Here is a 23,473-nt window from a genome sequence, read left to right as displayed (position 1 = left end):
AAATGACCAGGTAGAGAGAAGAGACTGGAGTGTATAGAAATGCAAGCAGTGTATTTGCAGAAGAAAACATTTTGATTACAAAGACAAAATTTCTGAAATTTCTGCTACATACAGTAATTTATATTAAGGACTAAAGATTTAGAGTTGTGACAAAAGTATATTGACATGAATTAGAGGATACAAGGGCAGATATGACATGAGAAAATATAGCTTTCATGCTAACAATACACAGGAAGTGATATGAAGAGGATGGAAGATTAAATCTCTCACCTGTTAAGATGGAAGATATATATTTTGTAACCAAAAGAACTGCTTGGTTATTCAGCACTTTAAATATACACTATTTTTAACATTATCAAATTTACATCATCATTATCAACTTGCTCCTATCGTGACCAATTCACTGTCATATTAAATAAACCCTAATCACAAAGCAAGTAAAAATATTCCAATCATTTTTTCAAATTTCACAACTCATATCCACAGTTCATTCTGTATCATAGCAATAAGTGTTGGCAAATTTACAGTTGTACTTACAAATTCATCGACTTTTTTTTTTGCCAAATTTGATAATCAAATATTTTTTTACTGATGAGCAACCAGCAAATAAGGTACAATTATCTAATGCTTTTCTGGCTCACTGGCTTTCCCTTGCCCATATCTTCTTCATTCTGTTCATTATTTATGCCCATATTAACCCTTTGACTGTTTTGGTCGTATATAGACGTCTTACGAGCCACCGTTTTTGACGTATATGTACTCATAAATTCTAGCGGCTTCAAATCAAGGAGGAGAAAGCTGGTAGGCCCACATGTGAGAGAATGGTTCTGTGTGGTCAGTGTGCACCACATAAAAAAAATCCTGCAGCACGCAGTGCATAATGAGAAAAAAAAAAACTCTGACTGTTTTTTTAATTAAAATGCCGACTTTGTGGTCTATTTTCGTATAGTATTTATGGTTGTATTCTCGTTTTCTTGGTCTCATTTGATAGAATGGAAAACATATTATAGAAATAGAGGTGATTTTGATTAGTTTTATTATGAATAGAACCTTGAAATGGAGCTCAAATTAGGAGAAATGTTTGATTTTTGCTGATGTTCAAAAGTAAACAAATGATGTAATTTTCCAATAAATGTCCAAGTAGCCATTCTAATATGCAGTCATGAATGGGTTGACATTATTTATACAATTATTACAATATTGCAGTAGTCTGTATAACAGTAAATCTTCTATTTTTTGTTTGAATAAAAATTCAAAATAGAAAGCAAGAGTAATATGAGAGGGGCCTGGAGACGTGACTGATGAACAAAGAAAATGTTATTTTAGAGCCAGGAATGTCTGCATTGTTCATTCTGGACCCTATTTTGAAACTCATATTTTTTAATTTTCGTGAAATTGGTCAAATTGCAAATTTCTGACCATGTTATTGGGTAGTTGAAATCGGTAAATGGGCAGTTTCTTGTACTCAATCGATAGAGAAAATGGAGTTCTAAAGAAATAGCTATGAGTTTGGTCGACTGGATCAATGAAATTAGCTGAAAATAGAGCTCAAAGTGGGCAAAATCGCTGATTCGTAAATATCGCTGAGGCCGCTAACTTCGCAAGAGCGTAATTCCGTAAATTTTCCATTAAATTTCGTTCTTTTGGTGTCATTACAATCGGAAAAGATTCTCTATAATTTCACAAGAAAAGATAATATGTGTGTGTGTGTGTGTGGGGGGGGGGGGGGAGGGGGTGGCGACACCAGGAGACACTTCAGGATTTGGGGTTGCGACAGTCAAGGGGTTAAGCAGAGGGGCTTGGGCTTCTAGCAAGTGTGCATGAGTATGTTAGATAGGAGTGAATGGAGATGAATGTTTTTTTGGGACCTGATGAGCTGTTGGAGTGCGAGCAGGGTAATATTTTGTTAAGGGATTCAAGGAAACTGGTTAGCCGGACTTGAGTCCTGGAAATGGGAAGTACAATGCCTGCACTTAAAGGAGGGATTTGGGATATTGGTAGTTTGGCGGGACATCTCAACTGTTGTATCTGAGCGCCTCTGTAAAGACAATGACTATGTGTGAGTGATGGTGAAAGTGTTGAATGATGATGAAAGTTGTTTCTTTCTTTTTGGGAAATGGCCAACATGTTAAAAAAAAAAAATAAGCAGATTAGAGTAATATATTAATAACACATGGTCTCAAACTTAAAATGAGTCCAAATCTGAAATAAATACTTTTATGCAGATATAATTTTATATTACTCATGGTTTATAGTTTTCACAGAACATCAAGGAATGAACCTTAGTGAATTTGTAGAGATCACTATGATATGCTGGGTTTACAGTCAAACAAGCCCCTTCCCTCTGTAGAGAGTGGAGCACCTCTCCCATAGAAAAGGCCCCTATCTCTAGACACAATCCTCTCAAACCCTCCCCATGTAAAGATGGTCCAGCATCAAGGTATTTTTGGAAGAACTGGTACCTTAAGGAACATTATTTACTGATTTTATTTTTTTTAAACAGAGAGGTAAAAGTTGAACATTAGAGTTTTTTACTACTGTATAAGATTACACATGATTTGACTTACTGTGTTTTGCTGGTTAAATGAGTTGTTGGCTTCAAGAAGGCTTGCAGCATGACTAAACAAGCTATCTGCTAGCTTGGCTTTGATAAACAGCACTTTGAATGTTCCAGCCAAGTAATCACTAAACCTGGAAATAGATGGGACAATATAAAAATCTACAAAAAAGTGTAATTATAATTTTAATTGTTCAGTACCAAATTGTGTACTATTATGGCACAAATAATTTTTCACACTGAACACTTCAATAATATTAAAGAAATAATAAAGTAACAATTACTTCAATTAATAATAAGTGACAATTAAAAATGAAATATCTGTGGTATTAAAAACTAATGTGTATTTTTTAGAAGCCTAAGTTTAAATTTTTGTTTGTATGAGCATCTATCTGATTAAACATTTCAAAAGATTTACCAAGATGAATAGTAGAGTTTCCTTCAGACATCTACTATAAACCCTTTGACTGTTTTGGTGGTATATACACGTTTTACGCACCACTGTTTCTGATGTATTTATACGCATAAATTCTAGCGGCTTTCAAATCAAGCAGGAGAAAGCTGGTAGGCCCACATGTGAGAGAATGGGTCTGTGTGGTCAGTGTGCACCACATAAAAAAAATCCTGCAGCACGCAGTGCGTAATGAGAAAAAAAAAACTGACCTTTTTTTGGATTAAAACGCTGACTCTGAGGTGTATTTTCGTATAGTATTTATCATTGTATTCTCATTTTCATGGTCTCAGGTGATAAAATGAAAAACATATTACAGAAATAGAGATAATTTTGATTACTTTTACGATGAAAACGACCTTGAAAAAGAGCTCAAAGTAGCGGAAATGTTCAATTTTTACCAATGTTCAGGAGTAAGCAAATCCCACCACACGTCCAATACACTTCAACTGGGGAGTCTAATATTCTTTCACTAGTGCGCTGATATGATTTATATCATTTTTACAATAATGCAGTAGTCTGCACAACAGTAAATTTTGTATTTTTTTTGTATGAATAAAAAATCAAAATAGAAAGCAACAGTAATATAAGAGGGGCCTAGAGATGTGACTAATGAACAAAGGATATGTTATTTTAGTGCCAAGAATGTCTACATTGTTTATTCTGGACCCTATTTGGAAATTGGCATCTTTTTTAATTTGTGTGAAATTGGCCAAATGGCCAATTTCTGACCACTTTATTGGGTAGTTCAAATCGGTAAATGGGCAGTTTCTTGTACTCAACAGATAGAAAAAATGAAGTTCGAAAGAAATAGCTATGACTTTGGTCAACTGGAACAACGGAATTGGCCAAAAACAGGGCTCAAAGTTGGCGAAATCGCCAATGCGTATGTCGCCAAGACTGCTAACTTCGCAGGAGTGTAATTCCGTGAGTTTTCGATTAAATTTCGTACTTTTGGTGTCATTACTATCGGGAAAAGATTCTCTATCATTTCATAAAAATAATTTTTTTTTTCCAAAAATTTATTGACATAGAATGACAGTTTCAGAAAGGGGCCCGCGACAGTCAAAGGGTTAAGCATACACCACTGAAGGTCTGCTTTGTATGTAAAAATGAAATTATATACAGTGGAACCTCTACTTACGAGTTTAATCCGTTCCATGACCTTGCTCGCAACTGGATTTGCTCGTTTGAAGAGTCAATTTTCCTCATTTAAATTAATTGAAATGCAATTAATCCGTTCCAGTGGATTGTGTACTTCAATAATTTCGCTAATATCAACTCTACAGCTTATTTATCTATCTCACTTCATCTAATATGACATAATAAACAATATAAATAACATAGAAACCTAATATATATACTCTAAAATGAATGAAGTATGTCATTCATGTAGTGGTATGGGCGGTGTCGGTGGTGGAGGAGAGTTTGTCTGGAGACCGGGAAAAATTCTTCATGAATAATTTCGCTAATATCATCTATACTGCTTATTTATCTATCACAGTTCATCTAGTATGACATAACAAACAATATGAATAACATAGAAACATGATATATACTCTAGAATGAATAAAATATGTCATTCATGTAGTGGTATGGGCGGTGTCGGCGGTGGACGAGAGTTTGTCTGGAGAACGGGCAAAATACTTCATGAATAATTTTGCTAATATCATCTATACGGCTTATTTATATATCACAGTTCATCTAATATGACATAACAGACAATATAAATAACATAGAAACAATATATATACTCTAGAATGAATAAAATATGTCATTATGTAACAGGTGGAGGCGGCCACAACCGCTCCCTCTTTGTTGTGGTAAACACTGCCATCTAGTGACGGCCTTTTGAAGCCGTCTATTATTATAATTATTATATGTAGTACATTATTATTATATATGTATTATTATTATACATATTATATTATTATTATTATTATCATCATTATATGTATTGTTATTATTCATATTATTATTATACATATTATTATTATTGTTATTATTATCATTATTATTATTATTATATAAATTATTTGTAATTTTTATTCACACAAAATATATAAGATTTACTGTTATTCCTTATTGCAATAATTGTATAAATATGTCAACCCATTCACGACTGCATATTGGAATGAACAGCCAAGCAATGGACCATTTCTCCTAGGTTGAACTCAATTTCAAGGCACTTTTCGTCATGAAAGCAATCAAAATCATATCTATTTCTGTAATATATCTTCCATTCTATCAAATGAGACCAAAAAAACGAGAATACAACCATAAAAACCATTCGAAATTACCGCTAAAGGGTGGCTAATTGCTGAGAAGTGAACTCCATTATTTATGCTTAGATTTCTTTCATTATTATTATTATTATTATTATTATTATTATCATTATTATTATTATATAAATAATTTGTAATTTTTATTCACACAAAAAATATAAGATTTACTGTGACGTCATTTGTTTACACTGAAACAGCCAAGCAATGGACCATTTCTCCTAGGTTGAGCTCTATTTCAAGGTACGGTGGACACCCGGCATTCGATATTAATCGTTCCTGAGAGCTCATCGAATACCGAAAATATCGAAAAGCGAATCAATTTTCCCCATAAGAAATAATGGAAATCAAATTAATCCGTGCAGGACACCCAAAAGTATGAAAAAAAATATTTTACCACATGAAATATTAAGTTTAATGCATTAAAATAATTACAATAACAATAGAATAATTGACACTTACCTTTAATGAAGATCTGGTGATGATTGATGGGATGGGAGGAGGGGAGAGTGTGGATGGTGTTAGTGTTTAGAAGGGGAATCCCCTTCCATTAGGACTTGAGGTAGCAAGTCCTTTTCCGGGGTTACTTCCCTTCTTCTTTTAATGCCACTAGGACCAGCTTGAGAGTCACTGGACCTCTGTCGCACAACAAATCTGTCCATAGAGCTCTGTACCTCCCGTTCCTTTATGATTTGTCTAAAATGGGCCACAACATTGTCATTGTAATAGTCACCAGCACGGCTTGCAATAGCTGTGTTAGGGTGATTTTCATCCATAAAGGTTTGCAGTTCAACCCACTGTGCACACATTTCCTTAATTTTTGAAGTAGGCATAATGGATTCCACAACTGGCATAGGCTTCTCAGGGTTAGCCCCAAACCCTTCAAAATCTTTCTTAATTTCCATACTAATTCTCACCCTTTTTACCACAGGGTTGGCACTAGAAGCTTTCTTGGGGCCCATGGTGGCTTATTTTGCAGAAACAAGCACCAAAAACAATGATAACATGGAATTTACCGAATGTATCCTTAGATGCGCTCACACTGGCTGGCTTGTAAACACTGGCACACACGGGGCAGTTCAGGCCACACGTGGACACGTCTTGTACGAAGCGTATCGAATACAGAGGCGAAAATTTTGCGTTAAAATGCATCGAATACCGGATTTATCGAATACCGGGGGTCCACTGTACTTTTTGTCGTGAAAGCAATCAAAATCATATCTATTTCTGTAATATATCTTCCATTCTATCAAATGTAGCCCAGGCGGACTACACCTACCGGCTACCTACACTGACATCCTACAAATAAATACTACTCACCTCTCTTCCTATATTGAGACTACATATATTTTAAGGTAAATAATGAGTGTACTGTATGTGTATTTTACCTCTCTGGGATGTTTTAAATATTGTATATTAAATATGAGACGGGGAGCCAGGGCTACCTACACCTGGGCTACCTGCACCTGACTTCCTACAAATAAGTACTACTCACCTCTCTCCCTACATTAAGATTACAAATACTTTAAGATAAGTAATGAATTTACTGTGAATGTATTTTACTTTGTGTGTTTTTAATTTTTTTTTTTTTTTTATCAAACTGGCCGATTCCCACCAAGGCAGGGTGGCCCGAAAAAGAAAAACTTTCACCATCATTCACTCCATCACTGTCTTGCCAGAAGGGTGCTTTACACTACAGTTTTTAAACTGCAACATTAACACCCCTCCTTCAGAGTGCAGGCACTGTACTTCCCATCTCCAGGACTCAAGTCCGGCCTGCCGGTTTCCCTGAACCCCTTCATAAATGTTACTTTGCTCACATTCCAACAGCACGTCAAGTATTAAAAACCATTTGTCTCCATTCACTCCTATCAAACACGCTCACGCATGCCTGCTGGAAGTCCAAGCCCCTCGCACACAAAACCTCCTTTACCCCCTCCCTCCAACCTTTCCTAGGCCGACCCTTACCCCGCCTTCCTTCCACTACAGACTGATACACTCTTGAAGTTATTCTGTTTCGCTCCATTCTCTCCACATGTCCGAACCACCTCAACAACCCTTCCTCAGCCCTCTGGACAACAGTTTTGGTAATCCCGCACCTCCTCCTAACTTCCAAACTACGAATTCTCTGCATTATATTCACACCACACATTGCTCTCAGACATGACATCTCCACTGCCTCCAGCCTTCTCCTCGCTGCAACATTCATCACCCATGCTTCACACCCATATAAGAGCGTTGGTAAAACTATACTCTCATACATTCCCCTCTTTGCCTCCAAGGACAAAGTTCTTTGTCTCCACAGACTCCTAAGTGCACCACTCACCCTTTTCCCCTCATCAATTCTATGATTCACCTCATCTTTCATAGACCCATCCGCTGACACGTCCACTCCCAAATATCTGAATACATTCACCTCCTCCATACTCTCTCCCTCCAATCTGATATCCAATCTTTCATCACCTAATCTTTTTGTTATCCTCATAACCTTACTCTTTCCTGTATTCACTTTCAATTTTCTTCTTTTGCACACCCTACCAAATTCATCCCCCAATCTCTGCAACTTCTCTTCAGAATCTCCCAAGAGCACAGTGTCATCAGCAACTAACTTAACTTAATATAATTTAGTGTAAACTTGTTGTCTGGTATTTATATGCATTTATAAATGGGAAAAAAATGGCGTTCTGCCTTCTGGCGATGTCTGCTTTCCAGCGACAGCCTGGAACCTAACCCACCGTATAAGTGGGGCCCTACTGTATATACGACCAAAACAGTCAAAGGGTTAATTATCCTATAGTTGTTTTGCGTAAACTCTCAATTTCCAAGAACCAATCAATGACGTTGAGTGAGGGCTTATTGTACCTAATTGGGTGGTTACGATAATAATTATAATATTAATAAAATAATAATAATAATAATAATAATCTGCAAATACATATACCAATTTATTTATGAAAGCATATTCAAAAACCTCAACAGAAAAAATAATAAACATTTTTTTTATTAAAATCAATAAATACTAAATTTTCCTTTGAGGCCCAACTCAGAATGCATGAAGATTAATACCATATTTATAAGAAGAAGAAGTTAGTGGTTTACCTATAGAATGTAATTAGCCTAGATGGCTTATCTTCAGCAGCATCAGCAGCCCAGTTTTGAAGTGAGAGGAAAATGGCAATATTATCATACTCATTGAGGCGCAGAAGTAATTTGCTCAAGGCACGTGATATGTCCAACTCAACTGCACCAACAACTTCAGAATTACCCTGTGCAACAAATTAAAATTAAAATCTGAGCAATTACTGTCATTACAGAATTTTTTATTTAAAATTTCTTCCTCACATGAAAAGAGAGCATCAATGTTCCAACAATCAAGATTCCTGGAAAACTTTAATCTTATAAACTATTCACCTGAAGGGAACACCATGCTCTCTTTCAATGTACAGTAGACAGTCGTTGAACACGGTAGTTACATTCCTAAAAACACCGTGTTAGTTAAAACCATGTTAGACAAACTGAAGAACTTATAGGACAAATAGGGTTACGTTCCTGGAAGCCCCATAAAAAGCCAAACCACTTTTTTTTAGACCAACTCTTACAAAAATGAAAGTGGATATGTAATTGTAGTTCACTGTCGTGATATATAACTGCTTAACCCTTTCAGGGTCCAGAGGTCAAATCTCAAAGTGTCAGCCAGGGTCCAAGAATTTTGAAAAAAAAAAAAAAAAAAAAAAAAAAATTACAGAATTAAATATATTATTTTTCTACAGGTAATAAAACAAAACAAAAAAACAATTTCTAATCTGTACTTACCAAGATATAGACGTGTAAAGTTGACCTTCCATGACCGGGTGGCGGCAACATCCGCACTTCCGTAAAGTCGCATTTTGTTTATTTTACATCTTTGTTACTTTTTTTCTTTTCTTTTCTAATATTTTTTCCAGTAACTTTTGTGGTCTGTGAGACTAATATAATGTATAATGTATATATGTACACTCAATGTATTCAACACAATAACTGCACTAATTTGTTCAGCATTATATTGCTTAAAAAACTTGTTTACAACAAAAAACATGCAAAAATGTTGTATATTAGTAATATTCTATTGTATATTTACATGCACAGTGGTGTCTTACTCATCTGTGAACCAGTATGATTTTATAATATGTTTATAGACATGAGGCACAAGCATTATTGTTAAAAAAAAAACAAATACATTTCAGCCACAGTCGTCTCCTTCCACCGGTGGATGACGATGTGCTTTGTCCTAGAACTGTTGAGTCAGCAGCTTGGGTCCCAAATTCACTCTCAGTCTGGGCTGGTGCCTCATGCTGCATGCTCGTGGCATCATAGGGACCCCAATGGAAATAAATCACTCTGACTTTTTTGGGTTGTCCTAGGATCTTTACACATATGCTGCTATGTATGATAATCTGTGTAACTGTATTTGTGTATACCTGAATAAACTTGCTCAAGTGCATATGGCATTGTAAGTTTATTCAGGTATACACAAATACAATTACACAGATTATCATACATAGCAGCACGTGTGTGGAGAGCCTAGGATAATCCAAAAAAGTCAGATAGAGTGACTTATTTCCATTAGGGTCCCTGTACCCTGTATCATATGGTACAATGTACCATATGGTATAATGTACCATATGGTACATTGTCCCATATGGTACCATTGTACCATATGGTTCCATTGTACCATATGGTACCATTGTCCCATATGGTACCATTGTACAATATGGTACAATGTACCATATGGTTCAAAACCATAGAATTCCTTTTCAGATTCACTTCCATCAGTGTTAGAACTATAACTTGGGTAGAGGAGAGTCAGAATTTGCCAGGGAGTGAGAGCTTCCTTGCTGCCAGGCATGATGATCAAAGTGTACTGAGATGGCGTTCCCACAATGCAATGCGGGTGCCCCAATTTCTTGTTTACTGCACACACTGACCATGCAGACCCATTCTCTTAGATGTAGGCCCACCAGCCTTTTTGCTCTAAATTTGAAGCTGTTAGAATTTTGGCGTAGATCTATGGATTGGACCCTGACTTCAAAGCTGTAGATCTATGGGATGGACCCTGAAAGGATTAAGACTACAAATGCAATAGAAATAATAGGATTTCTTACCTTAAATTGTGGGTAATAGTGTTTGTGGATGATTGTGAAGAGAGTGGATATGCATGGTGTGGCCCTACTGGGCTGAGGTGGATGGTTGTTGGTTGTCAGCAGAAGTGGATGGTAGAGGTTCTGGCCGATGGTTGTATTGGAGTGTGCATAAATTCTGTAATGGATCTCTGGGTTCTTTTACCCTGCAGTACATTATACAGCTGACGGTAAGGCATCATCAGCTGGTCTAGACCCCATTTCAAAGCAATGCTTCTAGATTTGTCAGAGTCCTTTCAGTAACAAAAGTCTGCAACTTTACCAATAATATGGAACTGCTCACATAACTGCTGCAATATTAACTGTTTTTCTTCAGGTTCTTCATCTTCTGTTATGTGGCTCCATTGTATCTGTGCATCGAGCTCTGCCAACATTTCCTCTGGACTCCTGTCTTCATCATCATCATCTTCTAAGAGCTCATTCACATCTTCATTCATATCTTCAAAACCATCACCTGGTAATCTCCTTGCCAGGTGAACAATTTCCTGAACCTGACTCTCAAGCAAGGGAAAACCAGTTGAAGAATTAACTACATAAAGTCATAACTTTCCCCAGCCTTCATTTAATGTTGACTGGGGCACTTCATTCCATGCACTTCTAGCACAGCTGATGGCTTCTGCAATGTTAAATTTATCCCAGAAGCTTCGTACTGCCAGATTGGAGTCAGAGTCCATTGATGCAACTAGTTTTTTCACAACATTTTTTGTGTAGTTACACTTGAATGACTTAATAACTCCCTGATCCAGTAGTTGTATCTGGAGGTAAAAATACAACTTTTACATGTGGGGTCACATCCAGCAAAACTTGTGGATGAGTACAGAAATTATCAGGAATGAAGAAAGCCTTGAATGCAAGGTTCTTGCTGTGCAGGTAAAACCTGACTTCAGGAATAAAGTGATGCTTAAACCAGTCAATAAATATTTCCTCTGTCATCCATGCTGACTGGTTTGACCTCCAAATTTCTGGTAAGGTGTTTTTATCCACACCTTTCAAAGCACAAGGATTCTTAGAGCAGTAAATAATCATGGTCTTACTTGATATCACCTGATGCATTACTGCAAAGGAGCCAGGTGAAGTGATCCTTTGCTGTCTTGAAGCCAGGTGCACTTTTCTCTTGATGACTGACGTAAGTTTGTGTTGGCATTTCCTTCCAAAAATCACTTAGTCTTGTCAGAATTAAACACTTGATGTGGATCATAGCCACCCTCAGAAATAATTTCCTGCAAATCAGCAGGGAAATTACTTGCTGCTGTATGATCAGCTGAAGCATTTCCACCAGAAAACTTAATATTATGTAACTTATGCAACTTAAAGTTGTGGAACCAGTCTGTGCTAAACATACACTCTTTTCCAGGCCTTCCTTCCTTATCAAATACTGCTTTAAACAACTGTAAGGCCTTTTCCCTAATTAAGATGAAATTGTGATGCACCTTTCTTTGTCTTTTGTTCGATCCACTCATGCAACAAGTTTTCAGTTTTATTTACTTGTTGTGATCTGTGTGTCATTCTTTTCATGAGATGACATTACACAAGCATTACATTATGCATTACACAAGCATTACATTATGCATTACACAAGCATTACATTACACATTACACAAGCATTACATTATGCATTACACAAGCTCGTACATTCGCCTCATTCTTTTTAATTGTATGAACTGACGCTTCATTAAGGTCATAGGCCGTCACTATATCCACCACAAGTGAGCCACACTTAAGCTTGTCTAAAAATAACAAAAAAAGGCACAATACCATGACTGGAACAATACACAAATATCCTGCACATAGAAGAGAGGAGCTTGTCTAATATCTCGAGTTTCTTCCTAACTCCTAGACTTAAATGCTTAAACCTTTTTTTGCCACTTTCAGCAACACTTGTGTGCCTACTGGGTGCCATGATTGCTTAACAGATTTAAGATGTGGCATTTAAAAGATCTAAACCCAATCCACAAACAAAAATAAACACAGTTAGCTCCTAGCAGAGGATTGTTCTACACACCTGTGAACCGAAGACTGGGACAAGGGTGGTGGGAGTGGTGGAGGGTGGTGGGGGCGGTGGGGAGTGGTGGGGGATGGCGGTAGGTCTCCCCTGTTTACTCAATGGTCTAACCCACAGCCAAGCAGAATGTATCCCACAGGCGATGCGTGCTTGCAATTTTTTCCCTTCCCACAAACTGAACCATGTTAAGTTAATTTTTCGAAGTGTTATACAAAAATGTGCCGCAATTCTTCAATAGTGTTATAATCAAAACATGACAAACAAAACCGTGATAAATGACAGTCTACTGTACCTTTAATTTATGTAATTTTTGTCAAGCTTTTAAAATACATTGAAGTAAAAATTTTTTTTTTTTTTTTTTTTTCAACAAGTCGGCCGTCTCCCACCGAGGCAGGGTGACCCAAAAAAGAAAGAAAATCCCCAAAAAGAAAATACTTTCATCATCATTCAACACTTTCACCACACTCGCACATTATCACTGTTTTTGCAGAGGTGCTCAGAATACAACAGTCTAGAAGCATACACATATAAAGATACACAACATATCCCTCCAAACTGCCAATATCCCAAACCCCTCCTTTAAAGTGCAGGCATTGTACTTCCCATTTCCAGGACTCAAGTCCGACTATATGAAAATAACCGGTTTCCCTGAATCCCTTCACTAAATATTACCCTGCTCACACTCCAACAGATCGTCAGGTCCCAAGTACCATTCGTCTCCATTCACTCCTATCTAACACGCTCACGCACGCTTGCTGGAAGTCCAAGCCCCTTACCCACAAAACACTTAAATAATGCTGAACAGTAATTCCTACACATTATTCCAACTGCTAACTCATTGGAATTTAAATCTTTTGCAAATTTTATTTTTATTTTTACAGTAACATTTTATGCATAGTAACATAATTACTTCCAGATCAAAACTAATTTTAATATACTTGAATCTTATATATTTTTCAGTAGTAATGAAAGCATTTTTTTATATAGCACCCCTGCTTAAACTATGAATAAAACTCAATGAAGTACTGGATACATAATTTGGCATATACAGTGGTACCTTGACTTATGAGTGTCCCAAATTACGAGTTTTCCAAGTTATGAGCCATCGCTTAGTTGATTTTTTGCTTTGAGTTGCGAGCCAAAATCCGAGTTACAAGCAAGCTTCAGATACGCCGCCGCTAGTTGGCACAGCGAACGCCACAACATCCGCCCACCATCATAAGTAAGTTTATTCAGGTATACACAAATACAGTTACACAGATTATCATACATAGCAGCATATATTATTGTACCCACGGAACAAGTGGTATTGATCAATAACAACACTGCACTAGCCAAGGAGTCGAACTCATGCTGTTTTGGCCCGTCTCATGGTGAGAGAAAATGCATGATGCTTTAGACCACTAGACCACACAATCCTTAACAATGGTGCATCCAGCCAAACTAGATGTTGTACCCACCATCGAAGAACATACGGTGGTGTGGACGCCTCTGAGCTAATTTCATAATACTCCCTGTTTGTGTACTAGCTCAACAAGCAGTATATTGTTTATTGTACCCATGGAACAAGTGGTATTGATCAATAACAACAATGCACTAGCCAAGGAGTCGAACCCATACTGTTTTGGCCCACCTTATGGTGAGAGAAAACGCATGATGCTTTAGACCATTTGACCACACAATCCTTAACAATGGTGCATCCAGCCAAGCTAGATGTTGTCCTAAGAAAGTAAGTGCAAAGGACAGTGCTGAGAGGAAGAGACTGAGGCCCACTGAATGAAAAGAAATCATAGAAAAACACGAGCGAGGTGTGTGTAGTTCAACCCTCCACCTCCACCAGCATCTTCTGTTAGCCCAAGTCGTCTGATCTCCAAGGTAAATACACTTTATAAAACCAGTTTATTTCTTTACATTCTCTTTTATTACATTTTTATACAATATTTCTTATTTATAAATACAGGTCTCCATGAACATTCACAAAGGTTAGGGGATCAAGAGCCTCGCGAATGTTTGGCGCCCCAATATATTGTAGGGAAATATAATACAATACTGCTTCCTTAACTTGTTGAACCATGAACAATCATAAAATACATGAAAACGTCATAAAATATTGTACTAAATACATACATGTTATGGTTTAATAACATGTATGTTATTAAATACCACTGCCTCAACCACTGCCTCCACCATTGCCTCAACCACTGCGGCGCACTGCTCGTATTTTGGTACAATTTCCTTCTTCAATTCTATCGTGTTTCTCAATTTCAATTTCTTTACGAAAGGGCTGGCACTATCAAGTTTCTTTGGGCCCATGGTTAATTATGTGGCAGTCGCACTCAATCTACAAGCACCAAACACAATGAATTATTGTGAAATGTTTGGAAGAACATGGAGACTAATGCTCACTCCAGCATAAACAAAGCCACCCTGACTGACGATGCCTCAACCACTTCCCCCACCACTGCTTCAACCCTCGTATTTTTGTACAATTTCCTTCTTCAATTCTATCGTATTATTATTATTATTTATACGATAGAACTGAAGAAGGAAATAGTACAAAAATATGTGGGTTGAAGCAGTGGTGGAAGAAGTGGTTGACGCATCGTCAGTCAGTGTGCCTTTGTTTATGCTGGAGTGAGCATCAGTCTCCATGCTCTACCAAACATTTCACAATAATTCATTGTGTCTGGTCTTGTAGATTGAGTGCGACTGGAGTGGTAGAGGCAGTGGTAGAGGCATTGGTAGAGGCAGTGGATGAGGCAGTGGATGAGGCAGTGGTAGAGGCAGTGGTAGAGGCAGTGGTAGAGGCAGTGGTAGAGGCAGTGGTAGAGGCAGTGGTAGAGGCAGTGGTAGAGGCAGTGGTAGAGGCAGTGGTAGAGGCAGTGGTAGAGGCAGTGGTAGAGGCAGTGGTAGAGGCAGTGGTAGAGGAAGTGGTTGAGGCAGTGGTTGAGGCAGTGGTTGAGGCAGTGGTTGAGGCAGTGGTTGAGGCAGTGGTTGAGGCAGTGGTAGAGGCAGTGGTAGAGGCAGTGGTTGAAGCAGCGGTTGAGGCAGTGGCTGAGGGAGTGGTTTTTAATAACATACATGTTGTTATTAATAAAAAGAATAATAAATAATAATAATAATAATAATAATAATAATAATAATACATGTTATTAATAATAACATGTATTATTATTATTAACAACATATATCTGTCTCATAAACACGCTAAGATAACAGGGATATCTTGGTAGAGGCAGTGGTTGAAGCAGCGGTAGTGAGGCAGTGGCTGATGTAGGAGTGGCTGATTTTAATAACATACATGTTGTTATTAATAATAAGAATAATAAAAATATCATAATAATGTGTAATTCAATAATTAATAAAGGTATGCGAGAAGTGGGTCAATAATAATACAGAGGAGAGAGAGAGATGTTATTAATAATAACATGTATTATTAGGTTAGGTGTAAATAATAACATATATCTTATTAAGGGAAATATACACGATATGATGTAGGGCAAGGGGCTGTTGAGTAGACTTCAGGATGTACATGTTTATAGAGGGGCCACAGATAGTAACCTCTTCTCCTGTATATATTACTAAATTTAAAAATAGAAACTTTCGTGTTTCTTTTTGGGCCACCCTGCCTTGTTGGGATACGGCCGGTTTGTTGAAAAAAAAAATCTTATTAAATACCACTGTCTCAACTGCTGCCTCAACCGCAGCCTCAACCGCAGCCTCAACCACTGCCTCAACCGCTGCCTCTACCACTCCAGTCGCACTCAATCAACAAGCACCGAACACAATGAATTATTGTGAAATGTTTGGAAGAGCGTGGAGACTAATGCTCACTCCAGCATAAACAAAGGCACACTGACTAACAATGCATCAACCACTTCTTCCATCACTGCTTCAATCCTCGTATTTTTGTACTATTTCCTTCAATTCTATTGTATTATTATTATTATTATTATTATTATTATTATTATTATTATTATTATTATTATTATTATCAGTAGCAGAAATGTTTGATTCTTTGTGTTCAAGAGTAAACATGTGATGTCACCATCCAATACCTGTCCAAATAGCCATTCCAATATTCAGTCATGAATGGGTTGACATTATTAATACTGTAGTTTAATAGCAAATAATGAACAAAACGCTCACCACACTGAGTGGTGAGATGGCTGGCTGCCAGTCATGGGGGTCAGAGGGAGGGTAGTAGGGACTCACGGGTGACGGGAAACTTAAAATATGATTTGGCGGCTGGGAATTTGGCGGTTGAGAATTTGGAGGTTGGAAATTCGCGAATGTGTGAAGCCTGCGAAAGTTGAAAATGTGAATGTTGAGGGAGACCTGAAGGATGAGGTTAATCATAGAATTGATGAGGGAAAAAAGGTGAGTGGTGCGCTGAGGTATATGTGGAGTCAAAAAACGTTATCTATGGAGGCAAAGAAGGGAATGTTGCTAAATTAGACACATGTGCAACTCTTGGGTATCTTTACTGAGGAAACGTTTCGCCACACAGTGGCTTCATCAGTCCAAGAGTTGCACATGTGTCTAATTTAGCAACATGTCGGTTCTTTGAACCATTCATCTACAATCCTGTCAGACACTGCAACTTCTTGGGATCTTAATACCTGGGAATTCTTCGCTTGCCTAACCCTTGGGCACGACCTACTTCCACATTGAACAAATGTGACACCACCTACGACTGCTGCACCTCTCCTGCCATACGGTTTATAAGCTGCTTCTCCGCTCATATGCCGTATTCTATTCAAGATTGATGGACTGACCACATCGACTCAAGGTTGAGGGACTGATTACCTCATTCTCCTCCTGCTCTTCAAGTTTCTCCTATGTATGGACTGATGAAGCCACTGTGTGGCGAAACGTTTCCTCAATAAAGATACCCAAGAGTTGCACATGTGTCTAATTTAGCAACATGTCGGTTCTTTGAACCATTCATCTACAATCCTGTCAGACACTGCAACTTCTTGGGATCTTAATACTTGGGAATTCATCGCTTGCCTAACCCTTGGGCATGACCTACTTCCACATTGAACAAATGTGACACCACCTACGACTGCTGCACCTCTCCTGCCATACGGTTTATAAGCTGCTTCTCCGCTCATATGCCGTATTCTATTCAAGATTGATGGACTGACCACATCGACTCAAGGTTGAGGGACTGATTACCTCATTATCCTCCTGTTCTTCAAGTTTCTCCTATGTATGGACTGATGAAGCCACTGTGTGGCAAAACGTTTCCTCAATAAAGATACCCAAGAGTTGCACACGTGTCTAATTTAGCAACATGTCGGTTCTTTGAACCATTCATCTACAAAGAAGGGAATGTACGAAAGTATAGTAGTACCAACACTCTTATATGGGTGTGAAGCTTGGGTTGTGAATGCAGCAGTGAGGAGGCGGTTGGAGGCAGTGGAGATGTCCTGTCTAAGGGCAATGTGTGGTGTAAATATTATGCAGAAAATTCGGAGTGTGCAAATTAGGAGGTGTGGAGTTAATAAAAGTATTAGTCAGAGGGCTGAAGAGGGGTTGTTGAGGTGGTTTGGTCATTTAGAGAGAATGGATCAAAGTAGAATGACATGGAGAACATTTAAATCTGTAGGAGAAGGAAGGCGGGGTAGGGGTCGTCCTCGAAAAGGTTGGAAGGAAGGGGTAAGGGACGTTTTGCGGGCGAGGGGCTTGGACTTCCAGCAGGCATGCATGAGCGTGTTTGATAGGAGTGAATGGAGACGAATGGTATTTGGGACCTGACGATCTGTTGGAGTGTGAGCAGGGTAATATTTAGTGAAGGGATTCAGGGAAACCGGTTATTTTTATATAGCCGGACTTGTATCCTGGAAATGGGAAGTACAATGCCTGCACTCTAAAGGAGGGGTTCAGGATATTAGCGGTTTGGAGGGATATGTTGTGTATCTTTATACGTATATGCTTCTAAACTGTTGTGTTTTGGGGCACCTCTGCAAAAACAGTGATTATGTGTGAGTGAGGTGAAAGTGTTGAATGATGATGAAAGTATTTTCTTTTTGGGTCACCCTCCCTCGGTGGGACACGGCCAACTTGTTGAAAAAAAAAAAAAAATAAAAACCTGTAATAAAAAACTGGGGTGGTTTTTTGGGGGGCTGGAAAAGACTAATAAAATTTCAATGAGGAAAATTATTCGATATATGAGCAAATTGAGTTATGAGATCGGTCACGGAACGAATTCAACTCGTAAGTCAAGGTACCACTGTACTGAAAACAGACTGATTGTAGATTCTTCAAAGTGCAGTTTGGTATTGTGAAGATGCATAATTTTATATTACAAAAGCATATAAAATCTATACTTAATTATTAACTTTAGAAACAATAATCTATTTACACAAGCTCCAAAATTACCCCTTCCACATTCTTGAAACAAAAAAAGTGGTGTACCTATCCAATTATATTAATAATCAATAATTTTAACAATTATTTAGTTATCTTTATTATATCTCTTCTTTAGTTATTCCTGTAAATGTAAAACACATTTGAGTCATTACCTTTTGTGTTCTAAGGTCCATTGCTTCTGTGAAAAGACTAAGCAGTGCAGGCTTGTGGCTTGTCAGAGTTTTTCCGTCAACGTGAGTAATAAGTGTGTCTACCAAAGCCATGAAAGTCTGCAAGGCTGTGACATCTATTTTAGACAATGTCTTATATGCCTGTGCAAAAAAGAAAAGAAGTCCTAATAGTTATAAACACTAAAATTATTAATCAAGTTTAGATGAATATATTTTCTCTATCTCATTTTCACTTGAACCCTAACATTCCTTGAGGATAAAGTCACACACAATCTTCTTTTGATATTTCAATTAACTTTTAATGATGACTTTTGAAGCCCTAGAAACATTTGCTGAAGAATTCCACTTGATGCATTGACTATCACATATAAAGCATGACAACAGTCCAAGATGAACTGAAAATTACCTGAGAATTCATCTTCATTTTGTTGTTTAGTTGTGTAAGGAATAAGTAACTGACCAGCTTTAGCATGCTAAAAGGCTGAGGCTTACCCAAGCAGGCACTAATAAGAATGGAGTGGGATAAATATAGGAAAAGAAATAGGAAAAAACTGCAACTTACATGCAAGCCTTTAAAAAAGAAAAACTTATTGATTTCTACATTTACCCTACCTTAGTGGAAGATGGATAGTGTATAAAAAAACTATTAACTTTCATCTACTGCACAATGTAATACAATCATAATTGTCTATAATATTTTTCCCGTTTTTGTAATCAATATTGAATTAGCAAAAAAGAAGAAAAATTCTACAAGCCCATCTCATGAACTAAAATAAAAAAAAATAATGCTTCCACACAATTGATGTAACTATTACAGCCATCAAATAGACAAGGTTTTAATGTGTGGCAAGTATCTAAAAAGATAAAACTGAAAATTAAACCTTTTTTCTATTTTTAACATGTTGGTTGTTTCCCACTGAGGCAGGGTGGCCCAAAAGAAAGAAAAACCCAAAAAGAAAGAAAAACTTTCATCATCATTCAACACTTTCACCATCACTCATACATTGTCACTGTCTTTGCAAAGGCGCTCATATATGACAGTTCAGACGTCCCTCCAAACTGCCAATATCCTAAACCCTTCCTTTAAAGTGCAGGCCTTGTACTTCCCATTTCCAGGACTCAAGTCCGGTTAACCAGTTTCCCTGAATCCCTCCACAAAATGTTACCCTGCTCACACTCCAACAGCTCTTCAGGTCTCAAAAACCATTCATCTCCATTCACTCCTATCTAACATGCTCACGCATACTTGCTGGAAGTCCAGGCCCCCTCCCTCCAACCTTTTTGAGGACAACCCCTACCCCGCCTTCCTTCCCCTACAGATTTATATGCTCTCTAAGTCACTCTATTTTGTTCCATTCTCTCTAAATGACCAAACCAAGTCGACAGCCCCTCCTCAGCACCTCTGACTAATAATTTTAGTAACTCCACACCTCCTAATTTCCCCTACAGATTTATATGCTCTCTAAGTCGCTCTACTTTGTTCCATTCTCCCTAAATGACCAAACCAAGTCAACAGGCCCTCCTCAGCACCTCTGACTAATACTTTTAGTAACTTCACACCTCCTAATTTCCACACTACGAATTCTCTGCTTAATATTTACACCATACATTGCCCTTAGACAGGACATCTCCACTACCTCCAGCCTTCTCCTCACTGCAACATTTACAACCCATGCTTCACACCCACATAAGAGTGTTAGTACCACTATACTCTCGTACATTCCATTCTTTGCCTCCATGGATAACATTTTTTGTCTTCACAGATACCTCAATGCACCACTCACCTTTTTTCCTTCATCAATTCTATGGTTAACCTCATCGTTCATAAACCCATCTGCTGATAAATCAACTCCCAAATATCTGAAAACATTCACTTCTTCCATACTCCCTCTCTCCAATGTGATATCCAATTTTTCTTTATCTAAATCATTTGATACCCTCATCACCTTACTCTTATCTATGTTCACTTTCAACTTTCTTCCTTTACACACTCTCCCAAACTTGTCCACTAACCTTTGCAACTTTTTTTTAGAATCTCCCAAAAGCACAGCATCATCAGCAAAAAGTAACTGTGTCAACTCTCATTTTGTATTTGATTCCTCCTAACTTAATCCCACTACTCTCCTCAACACCCTAACATTTGCTTCTTTTACAACCCCATCTATAAATATGTTAACTATGGTGACATTACACATCCCTGTCTAAGAACTACTTTTACTAGGAAGTAGTCTCCCACTCTCCTACACACCCTAACCTGAGCCTCACTATCCTCATAAAAACTCTTTACTGCATTTAGTAACTTACTACCTATTCCATGCACTGCAACATCTGCCACATTGCTGCCCTATCCACTCTATCATATGCCTTTTCTAAATCCATAAATGCAATGAAAACTTCCCTACCTTTATCTAAATACTGTTCATATATATGCTTCAATGTAAACACTTGATCTATACATCCCCTACCCATTCTAAAGCCTCCTTGTTCATCTGCAATCCTGCTTTCTGTCTTACTTCTAATTCTTTCAATAATAACCCTACCATACACTTTACCTGTATACTCAGTAAACATCTTTTCTTTCTTTCAACACACCGGCCGTATCCCACCAAGGCGGGGTGGCCCAAAAGGAAAAATGAAAGTTTCTCCTTTTACATTTAGTAATAGTATATACAGGAGAAGAGGTTACTAGCCCCTTGCTCCTGGCATTTTAGTCGCCTCTTACAACACGCATGGCTTACGGAGGAAGAATTCTGTTCCACTTCCCCATGGAGATAAGAGGAAATAAACAAGAATAAGAACTAGAAAGAAAATAGAAGAAAACCCAGAGGGGTGTGTATATATGTGCTTGTATATGTATGTGTAGTGTGACCTATGTGTAAGTAGAAGTAGCAAGACATACCTGAAATCTTGCATGTTCATGAGACAGAAAAAAGGACACCATCAATCCTACCATCATGTAAAACAATTACAGGCTTTCGTTTTACACTCACTTGGCAGGACGGTAGTACCTCCCTGGGCGGTTGCTGTCTACCAACCTACTACCTATAACTCAGTAAACATATTCCCCTATAATTTTTACAATCTCTTTTTACAATTTCTAGGTAGAGTAAACAAATTCTTTCTTTCAACAAATTGGCCGTTTCCCACTGAGGCAGGGTCGCCTAAAAAGAAAAACAAAAGTTTCCCTTTTTAACTTTAGTAATGTATACAGGAGAAGGGGTTACTAGCCCCTTGCTCCGGGCATTTTATTTGACTCTTATGACATGCATAGCTTACGGAGAAAGAATTTTGTTCCACTCCCCCATGGAGATAGTAAACAAATATTACAGATAAATAAAAATACTAACCATAAAAGGTAGCGTATAAAAATGTTTGTGATAATCTTTAGATAAAGACTAAATCTTAACAATAAAGCACTAATGATACCAACTTACCTCCATCATCATAGGAATGAGCACCCGAGGCTCGACATGTTTGACCAATGTGTCTTGGACTATGCTTAGCCTCATAATAAGCCGAGATTCTTTAACAGAACCATTTTCCTTACGAGAAGAGAGGCAGCACACACAACACACCAGTGGCTCTAGATATGGTGAAAGAAACTGTGGCACATTCTCAAGCAGCTGTAGAAGATCAAGAGTATCAGAGTAAGACTTGAAATTACACAATTATTGATACAGAATTACAAAAAATATAAAACACTGTATGAGATTTTTGTCAGTACAATACTGTATTTATTAGAAAATAAAACAAGTGCACTAAATTTTACAAAACAAAAAAAAAAAAAAACAAAAAGAAATAGCAAAATATAATGCTGGTAAATGAAATTTATATTTGCCATTTATTCTGATTTAAAAAAATCAACAACTCCATTTCCTTACGAGCTGATAAGCTTCATAACTAGTAAATATAAAATTCTTAACTCCATTCATATTTTCTAAAACAGTATACTATATACACATTTGAATAAAAGAAAGTCAATTTAGCCATACAGTAAAAGGTATCAAGGATTATTAACCTCCGTGAAACCAGGAGCACAGTACTACATAAGAGCACCACACAACAAAATATATGTACAATCATGGGTGCCAACCATAAGAAGATTTCAAGAGTTCAGTTTCAGGCATGTAATAAAAATCTGAACAAATACCAATCAGTACTTTAACTAAACCACAAACTACAGATCACAGTGCAGTGGAAGATATCAAGGGTCTGATGATTTACTAGGAACACTACCAGACTCAATCAGCAAGTCCCAACTGAAAAAGAAAAAGACAGGTCTTGATGCCCTTAACAATCTTGCTCAAAACTTCCTTGATGTTCATGTCCACTGCTCTGTGATAAGTTTTTACTTTTCTGTCTACTGCAAGCCTATGTACAATAGCATGAACACCCACTACTTTTCTTACCCTGCCATTCTGTTAAGCAAAGTGCTCTTGTTTTCTCTTTCTCTATA

General features: G+C 37.6%; 1 protein-coding gene across 2 annotated transcripts in view; it reads right to left on the bottom strand.

Moving 5' to 3' along the window:
• l(2)k09022 (HEAT repeat containing 1 homolog l(2)k09022) overlaps window positions 1–23,473 on the bottom strand; it is a gene marked incomplete at its 5' end in the record, with an annotated part of 169,710 nt that overhangs the window by 13,515 nt on the left and 132,722 nt on the right. The window contains 4 exon segments of one of the 2 annotated variants that reach the window (XM_070098672.1): window positions 2,568–2,691; window positions 8,390–8,556; window positions 19,000–19,158; window positions 22,452–22,640. In XM_070098672.1, coding sequence (XP_069954773.1) covers window positions 2,568–2,691; window positions 8,390–8,556; window positions 19,000–19,158; window positions 22,452–22,640 — 639 coding nt within the window. 2 annotated transcript variants of the gene reach the window in all.

The sequence above is a fragment of the Cherax quadricarinatus genome, chromosome 63 (assembly GCF_038502225.1).
Source record: "Cherax quadricarinatus isolate ZL_2023a chromosome 63, ASM3850222v1, whole genome shotgun sequence".
Lineage (NCBI taxonomy): Eukaryota > Metazoa > Arthropoda > Malacostraca > Decapoda > Parastacidae > Cherax > Cherax quadricarinatus.
This window is presented reverse-complemented; position numbering and strand designations above follow the sequence as displayed.